General features: G+C 48.2%; 1 protein-coding gene across 2 annotated transcripts; it reads left to right on the top strand.

Annotated features, from left to right (window-relative positions):
• Positions 1-22: 22 nt before the first annotated feature.
• On the top strand, positions 23-6,474 carry slbp2 (stem-loop binding protein 2). Of its 2 annotated transcripts, none has more exons than XM_028813190.2 (8): positions 23-149; positions 912-1,043; positions 3,426-3,524; positions 3,682-3,768; positions 3,886-4,029; positions 4,235-4,384; positions 5,661-5,760; positions 6,195-6,474. In XM_028813190.2, the coding sequence occupies exons 1-8, from the start codon at positions 103-105 to the stop codon at positions 6,309-6,311; spliced, it is 876 nt and encodes a 291-aa protein (XP_028669023.1). In that variant the 5' UTR covers positions 23-102; the 3' UTR covers positions 6,312-6,474. The 2 variants fall into 2 exon arrangements, with proteins under 2 accessions (XP_028669023.1, XP_051789533.1); XM_051933573.1 differs by having other exon boundaries at positions 34-106.
• The last annotated feature ends 2,395 nt before the right edge of the window (positions 6,475-8,869 follow it).

Here is an 8,869-nt window from a genome sequence, read left to right as displayed (position 1 = left end):
CGTGTCAGCCACGCCCCTCGCCCTAAACTGCCGGGAGATTTAAATGGAGGTGGGCGCCGGGGGGGCTCACTACTGTTTGAAAAGTTTTTGGGCTTTGAGAGTATGAGTAAGTTTAACTATGACCGGCCACGGCTGCCAGTGGAGAGCAGGTAGCTTCGATGTCTCTAGTTCTCCGACTTTTACGGTTTGATTTACCGTGTCGCGGCGGTTCGTTACAGGACTGCGGGTCTCTTTATATTCGTGTTGGTGTCTCTTGTGGTGGACGCTCTGCGTTTTCGTTAGGTTTTGTAACCATATAACGCTCGTTGACATGGCGTTAGATAAAGTCGGATTTCATTGTGTCTTTGTCCGTGTTGTGTGGAGTGTCCCGTTTTTCACTTATCTGGGGGGTAAGGTGGGATTTCTTAGTTGGTAGTATTGCTGTTATGGCAATGGGATTGGATTGAAGCCCCTGAACTCACTATAATTTGAAGACCCTTAGCAAGGTGATCTGTTTTCTAGAGACATTTGTTAAGCCAAATCTAAATTTCTATTAATTTAGATGAACGTGTGTCAAGATTTCCTCCTGTCAGTTTCTTACCACAGGAATAGTTTAAAGAGCCGCTGCTTGAACTGCCCTGCTCTCCCGCCAGCCCAGCAGCTGACAGTTCTGATTGGCTGCCTATAAATGTGAGGTCATTACTAATGTCCAGGATGTGCTGTGATTCTCCCACCTCCTATTAGCCATTGAGTGGGTTGGGGACGGGGACGTGTCTGGTTTGAAGCCATCTGACTGTGATCTTGTGTTGGTTAAGTGGGGACACCCTGACATTCATGGATAAGTTCTTGTTGATTGTTGGGGGGAGTAAGTTAACTGTAATTTAAAAAAAAAAAGTCTGTTTTGTGCCCAATTTATTTGAGACTCGCTATAGGCCGCAGCTGCTGTCTGACTGGCTTCCTGCTGTGGATACGAGGCTGGAGAAGCGGGAGATCTTTCCACAGAATCTGCAGCTTGAGCCATGGATGCTCCCTGGATGCAGCAGTGCTTATAACAATTTAGTACAGTAAGTAAGAAGTCACGTTGGCATCTTTTATTGTGGGATGTTGCAGGAACGATCCTGTCCTAATTGCACTCCTTGTTGGGGTTGGCACTAGCGCTCTTTTGGTTTCCACTCTGTAGATGGTGTGATACGATGTTCCCATTCATTCATATGCCGATGATGCGTTGCCTTAATTAATCAGTCCAGTTGAAGGTCTCCACAGTTGGTGTTTCATCACCTTAATAAGAGGACCGGAGGTGAATGGTGGGGTCTTATGCCGGGTGAACATTCTGCAGACCGGCAGGTTCCTCTCCTACTGTCTCCAAGGGCCTGAATGTTGCATCTGTGAGATTTCTGCACAGTTTGGCGTTTTATTCTGTTGACACTTTTCCTCCATAAGTAGTCCCATTACGGCCCAGCGTTTCCCCGTTAAATTGGAGGGGTTTTCTCCCAATCTGCATGAGAACGGGCATCTCTGCTCATCAAAGCTTGCCATTACAATCCACTTCATTCTTCTAAAATATCAAGTTTGGATGGTCCTCGAAGTCCTGCGGTTTACCACACTACTTGGCCACTTATTCTTGTGTCTGTGGTTCTCTGTGAAAAGAAACTTCCGAATTGTGCGAAATTCACCCTTCAGTTTCCAGCTGTCCCGATGCTCTTGATGACCTCGTTTTAAAGTCACCGTCTCGATCCACTGGACTAATTCTCTTCATTATTTTAAACACTTCAGTCAGGTCTCCTCTTAATCTTTTTCTTAAACTGTAAAGGCTCAGCTCTTTTAGATAGATACTTTATTAATCCCAAGGGGAAATTCACATAGTCTTTAGTTCATTCCTTCACTTTAGTCTTTCCTCATAACTCATCCCTGTATTCCTGAATCAGCCCAGTCGCTCTTCTCTGGACCTTCTCTTGTGCTCTTATGTCCTTTTTGTAGCCTGGAGACTCGAACTGCCCCCAGTACCCCAGATGAGGCCTCGCCAGTGTTATAAAGCTTGAGCAGAACCTCCTGTGACTTGTGCTCCACACATCAAGGCGCTATATAACCTTCTGAACACCGTCTGGCAGTTGACATGAGTTGATGTCCAGTTCTTCTCATAAGGTGGACTTTTGATTTTTCAGACCTCCCTTCTTGTATTCAAAGCTTTTTCTTGCCTATGTGTCACACTTTACATCTGTGGCAGATTTAAATTGAACATCCGTAAATCTGCCCGCGCCTGTCTGCTGTCCAAGTCCCTCTGCGATGAGTCAATGGATTCTTGATTATCTGCCAGTTCACCCATCTTGGGGTGTGTGCGTTGTGTGGGCGTTTTGTGTCTTAATGGAAAAGTTAGTTTGGCATATACCAAGAATAACGTCGACTTAAAAAATGCCAATCCTATCCTTTAATACCCCGTCTAGAGACATGCATAGCTGAAATCTAAATCTTTGATGCCACCCTTGCTCCGTATTCCTGAGCCTCCATGCCCTCTGTATGCAGACTGTCCATGCAGTCAGTTGTGTGGCCAGCTTAATTTTTTTTTCCTGTTGGTGTGTTTCGGGGTGTAAGCCTGTCAAGTCACAGGACCCTCAGATCACGTTCTAATGTGCGAGCCTGAGCTGATCACATGTGTGTGAGTAATGGTGGGCACAGTCAAGCTTGACTGATAGACCTGTACTGGCATGTTCTACACCACGCAGGCAGATTCTAGAGGCTTCTGCTAATCCTGAAGAGCTGATCAGGGCTAGAGGACGTGGACCAGGAGTGTCGTTTTGGAGAAACGTTTGGTTCCCCCAGAATGCGTTGGTGTAGTTTGACTGCAGTCAGTGTGCTGTGCTTATTGGTGGCAGCAAGTGAGCGGACTTTGTGCCAGTGCCCTGAAGTGTGGTGTGTGAAGTATCTTCTTGTACAGAGCTTGCTCCGTGTGAATGAAGCCAGGGAGTTCTACACGACCAGTAGGCCTGTCTGGTGCCACCATCTCTGTAGACCCTACACACGTTCTACACGCTGACTTGCTGCCACTTGTCATGCGTCAGTCACATTTCTTCTTGCCCTCCACATCTGTAAATGTCGCTTATCACATTCAATCAGAACAATTCATTTGTTCCTTTACACAATTCCCTTAAAGCCATTTCTCAAACTGATCATTCGTTTTATTGACTGCTTTGCAGGTACACAGATGAATTGTTCATGTTTGGGGATGGCGTGAAGTTCTAGCAGGTGCATGTGTCTGCTTAGACTACCAAGGGGGTCTAACTCCTGCTGTCATTCCTCAAACTTGTTGATTGAATATTTTTTTATCTGCTGGTATCCTGGCACCTCTGGTTTACACCTCGTAGCTTTGAGCCATTGGCTGTTTTCTTTGGTCTGTTTCATGACGCACTTTTGAAGTTCCTAATGTTTTTGTCTCACTACTTTTTCTGCAGCTCTCCGGTGAGTTCCATTCCTCCTCCTCCTCCTCTTCCTCCACCTCCTCCTGGCCTGAATGTGTTTCGTTTTCCTCCAAATCCAACTGACATTAAAAGGTACGTCTAAGATGAACGGGTTCGCTTGATGGGCACTGTTGGGGTTTGTACCTGAGCTTTTATTCCATAAGATTCTGGGCACCCAGAGGTGGTTGGTGTCTTACATTTGAGGTTTTCTTAAGTTCTGAGTAGCGCTGCGTGAATTTGGACCCTGCAGGGCATCCATTCTGGAGCGCTGTATACTCAAGCTGGACACCACCAGTGTTGCCGTGGGAACAGAGGACTTGGACAGGGAGTGGAGAAGGTTGGTGACCTCTGATTCAATGGGGGGGGACCTTTCTTGCTCAAGACTGGATTTTGTGACTTTGGGTGCCATGGAGTAAGTGAATGTTGAAAGCTTTGGTTTTTCTCCCCCTCTTAGTTCGCAGAATTGTAGAAAGACCCCTCAAAATCTGGACCCAGCAAAGTGGGAGCTGGACGAGTCCGTACTGAAACGTCGGCAGAAGCAGATTGAATACGGGAAAAACACCGTTGGCTACCAGAACTACCTACAGGATGTTCCAAAGTACCTGTGCCAGGCTCTACTGTGCTCTTTTGGTTCACTATGACCCACATGTTGAGGTCTTCTCTGATGCCACCTGATCTGCTTTACCCTCCTGTTGGTGGTTGGCGTTTTGAGGAGTCCTGTCCACATCTGTGTTTTAACATTTCACCGTTTCTGGTGAATACAACTGGTTTTGGTAGAGCTGACATTTTGTGTTTTTAAACAGGAAGTCGCGAATACCAAGCGTCCATCCTCGAACTCCCAACAAGTTCAAGAAGTACTCGCGTCGCTCCTGGGACATGCAGATCCGGCTGTGGCGGCGAGCACTTCATGCTTGGGATCCGCCTGGAGAGGACCACGAAGTGTTTGACTATCTGTATGTACTCCGAGGGTACCGAGCACTGATTGGGGGGGACGCTCTTCAGTCACGTAGTGACGCTTGTGGGCCTTTTAAAGGTTCTTGTGTACTGACAGTGTAGAGAAATGTAATCTAATTTAATACACACCAGAGACTGGTGTGCAATACACGCCTGGCAGGGGGCTCATTCTCACGTTGACCTCTGTTGTCATTCCAGGTTTATACCTCTCGACATTCCAATAACCCCTGGCATTAAGAGCCATTGAGCCGCCCGTAAAGAGTCTACTTGTTAGTTTGTGGGTTTGATTTATTGATTTGTCTGAATGGTTCCTGAAGTCCTTCCATTCAACTCCCAAAAACTGGAGTTTGGGTCTGTGGCTGTGAATCTTCAGAAACTTTGAATGCAAATGGCCCGGAGTGTGAAGATTCACTGCATTCAAACAGTAAACCACGAGGGGGTGCACTCTTAAGATTGGGGAGGCTTGGGTTTATTTTAAAGTAGTGGCTCCACCCACAAAGTAGTGAAACAGGACAAACTTTAAAAATCAAATTGGTATCGCTGGCTAAGGGGACACAAGGTGCACTCCAACAGGTGGAGCGACTCGACTGGAGGCTAGCATGTGAGTGAGGATCCCGTTAGCACCCCCCTTGGCCCGCAGGCTCTCGCTCTTAGATTAGTGTGAATATCTCGTCCCTGCAAGCAAACTGATTCTTAACACGGAGAAAACTTGCAAAATCAACTGGAATGTTCTAGAAAAGCCCAATCAAAATCCGTTAAGCAGTTCTCTTGTGAAAAGCGGAGACGGACATTGGATTTTATGTCTTCTACGTGAACATCTGTCCGGAAATCTGTCTGTCCGGCCTAGCAGTGGAGTTGGGGGTGAGGATACACAAGCGAGGCCAGCATGTCGGCAAAATGAATCCTCCGAGGACCAAGAGCGCGAGAGTCGCCCAGAGGAGGTCCTTTCAGTTACCTGACTGACGTCTCTACGTGTCCATTTTATTTTTATTCTCACTATTTCAATATTTTCTCGGACCCCAGGCTTACACCACCACTATAATGTATATTTATTACCTATATACTGTATGTGTGTTGTATTTTTGGCACCAGAGTCCAAGCAGTAGTCCATTTGACATCAGGCCTGCACACAAGTGCCCCCCATGGCCAGTACGGTGGCCACTTGTCTCCACTTTTTTATTTTAATGTGCCCTTTCATTGATCGAGATGGTCTCACTGTTTTGTTGTGTGGTGAAAAGCTGGGCTCCTCTAACGTGTTCTTATTCTTTTGTGCAGGCAAGACTTTCTAGTAGACACCCCTGAAAACTTTGGGGACAACTGCTGGGACCACCAAAGTTGGTCAGAGCCCAACAGCAGCGTACATCTGCCTTTGCAGGTAATCTCTCTCCTAAACCACTCTGATGGTCTCTTCGGCCCCCCTTAAGCTGGTGGAGGTGCGACGCACACTTGGGACGGTGGGTTGCCCCTCTGCAGGCTCTTGGCTGGTGTTGATGGTTTGGTCTTTCTGATTTTTAGACCCAGCACGTTGGGTGTGATGCTGTACCAAGTGGTCTGATTGTTGTAAGTTTGGTGGTACCGCCTGTCTGTGTGAGGTGGTTGATGTTTGCCGCCTCCTGAGGTGCAGATGGTTGTGGTGTTTTTGTTGGACTGACTTGATTTTGAGTTTGTCCTCCTGCATGTTGACCAGCCTTTGCTTATGAGTGACTTGTTGCCGTGTGCTGGATGGTCCGGATGACTCCATTCCAGAACTTGAGTTGGTGTGTAGAGATGTGAACTTTGTGGTTTGTGTGTTTCGTTTTCCTTGCTCAGGTCCCTGGCACAACCTACACATTTGACAACAGTCGCAGTCCTGAGGAGAACCTCTTGGGTTGGATTCGCTATCTGATGGAGCCCGATGTTCTTGGTAATGAGATGCCAGTGTGCTAATGTGAGCCTCTTCTCCCACCTTGCCATGCTGCAGTCTCGTTAGGACCCTTCCATTCAAGTTTTCTCTCTATGAACAAACGGCACCTTGGCAGAGATGCTGGGTGCTTTTCATTTTCTTGTGCTCTCCTGATTTTTGTAAACGGTTTGTTTTTGTCTGTTCTCTTTCCCCTTAATAAATTTTATTTATTGAGGATCTAACAGAGGAGCTGCTCTTTCATTTAAACTCCCTGGTACGGGGTCTTGGCACTTAAACTGAGGAGGAGCAAACGGGCCATTGGAGGGAATTAAGGGTGGGCACCTAGTGCTGTTGGGTTGCTTGGAAGTTGGTGGTGGGATTAGACTGACCTGCAACGTCACATTAAAGCAAAGCCTAACTTTAATTAATCTAGTGCTTCAGCCTCTGCTCATGTAACCTCCACCTGGGTGATGCAACAGCCGCCATTTTTGCACCAGTATACTCGCCACATGTTAGGTAGTCAGAGTAGCCATTAGACAGGATGACTAGACTGGTGGGCAACTTAACCTGGACATCGGGGCACATCCTACGCCCTTCACAAAGGAGGCCCAGGGATCTTTAGTGATCAGAGAGTAAGGACCTCAGGTTTTGTCTCCTCAGAAGGATGGTGCCATCTTCTAACGGCACAATGTGCCAGTCACTGCACTGAGGCATTGGGATCCTCATTCAGACCATGGGCTGAGTGCCCCCTGCTGGCCTCAAACTCCTTCTGCCAGCAGCAACCCAAGCTTTTCCTCAATTGACTCAAATCCCAATCCTGGCCGGGCCTGAACAGGCTTGGCTTCGGGTGGGCGACCTGTTGTTGTGCAGTTCATGTGGGATGGAACAAACTGGGCAGTGACGGGCATACAGTGGTTTGCTTGCTTAGGTTTGATACAATTTGGAACATCTAGGGAGTCAATGTGTAATCTGATATTTGAGACCATCAACATTATGATGGGTGGGCATGCCCATTCCCTGCCTGGGATGCCAACTGTACTGAAGGACCAGGGTTAGAGAGAGAGCACATTGGCAAGGCAATACCTTCCCTGGGACACTAGAGGGCAGTCCTCCTGGGTGGCTGTGTCATGATACATTCCTGCAGGGCATGCTGGGAATTGGAGTTTGGTGCAGTGGGGTGACCAGGGGGTGCCACAGAGCCCTATAATGGACTAATTGTAGTTAAAGGAGCCAATCCTGAGGAAGGAGTGGCAGCACAAAGGCCACTGGAACAGAAGGTGCTGTTGGAGCAACGAGAGCTCCACCACTGAATCAAGGGTGTTGGGTGCTGGAACTCGTGTCTGTGTCAGGTTAGGGTGGCTGTATGCAGCCCAGTGGTCCATACCATCAAATGGGAGTGGTGGGTTTGCTGGATTGCAGGAACACCTTGGCTGAGAAAGTAAACCTGTGCCAGGATTGTGGCTCCCGCTTCTCCGAGGCAGATTTTAAATCTGAATGTGTGGGTGGTTGGGCTGGGCAGGCGCCTGGGGGGTCCTCTCTGCAGACTCAAAATTCAGCAAGCAGAGTTGGACACACCAGAGTAACTAAAGTGTGCCCAACGTGCCTCTGGATGGTAGGAACATCAGGCCTGTGGAGAACAATCTTGAGGGCTGTCCAAGTCAAGTTCAGTGCCAGTCCAGTTGGTGCTTCTCGGAGTCTTGGGGGGGCCTGATGTGAGTCTCAAACAGGAGTACCTGTCTGGGGGCTACGTGTTTACAGTTTGTAGTGCGTAGCGGTGACATCTGCTGCTGCAAAGGCTCAATCATCGGGACTTCCTAAGACGTCCACCTCAAGGATTTGCACAGGAAACCCACGAGAACAAAAGGCCCAATGCAAGAAAATGAAGCCTAAAGTGCGGCCATCAATGCATAGCAGAAGGCGGCCGACGTTTACTTTGTATGTTGTGACGCAGACTCTGTGTCTGAGAGAGGCTGCTATCGGCCGTAAGATCTTTGACATTTTGACCGCTGCATCATTCTGTGACATAACCACAGCCGGCCGAGATGAGCCTTGTGGTCTGTAGGCCGAGTGTTCTGGTGTGGCAGCCTTGCATTTCCACTGCGACGGTGGTGTTGAATTTCCGTTCTTGAGCGTAGCTGTGCAGTCAGACGGTGGGCGGGTGATGTGCGGCCTCGGTTGGTGCTTTGACTAATGGCAGGTGGGCTCACATCTGCAGGTCTTGGTGATCCCAGCACTGCTTTCTTTTTGAGGAGGTGTGGCGCAGTCTTTAACTGCAAATCTTCATGAGCGTCGCTGCCAATACTTCACCCTTCCATCGACTCCTGCAATGAACAAGCGAGTGTGCGGCCCCTCGATTAACATCCGCCATTGATGGCTTTGAATGCCAGTGTTTAATCAGATGTTCCTCACTTGTGCCAGTTTTATTGTAAACACATGCAACGTGTTCTCCAGGTCTGATCCACTTGTGTTTTAACTGGCATGTTTAGGAGACCTCTGGGCTTTAGGAAGTTACTGTCTGGTTAATGAGAGCAGCGTCACCCCTCTGAAGATTACAGCCCACTGTGTCCTCTTTCAGGCGGCCATTTTAAACTCTCGACTGCCT

Source organism: Erpetoichthys calabaricus, chromosome 11, assembly GCF_900747795.2.
Source record: "Erpetoichthys calabaricus chromosome 11, fErpCal1.3, whole genome shotgun sequence".
Lineage (NCBI taxonomy): Eukaryota > Metazoa > Chordata > Cladistia > Polypteriformes > Polypteridae > Erpetoichthys > Erpetoichthys calabaricus.
Note: the sequence above shows the minus strand (reverse complement) of the source record. Positions and strands in the feature narration are given on the sequence as shown.

Coding starts and splice junctions, on each gene's coding strand:
- slbp2 (XM_028813190.2), top strand. CDS start 103: ATGAGTAAGTTTAACTATGACCGGCCACGGCTGCCAGTGGAGAGCAG. Junction 1,044..3,425: donor GCTTATAACAATTTAGTACA/GTAAGTAAGAAG, acceptor CTTTTTCTGCAG/CTCTCCGGTGAGTTCCATTC. Junction 3,769..3,885: donor TTGGACAGGGAGTGGAGAAG/GTTGGTGACCTC, acceptor TCCCCCTCTTAG/TTCGCAGAATTGTAGAAAGA.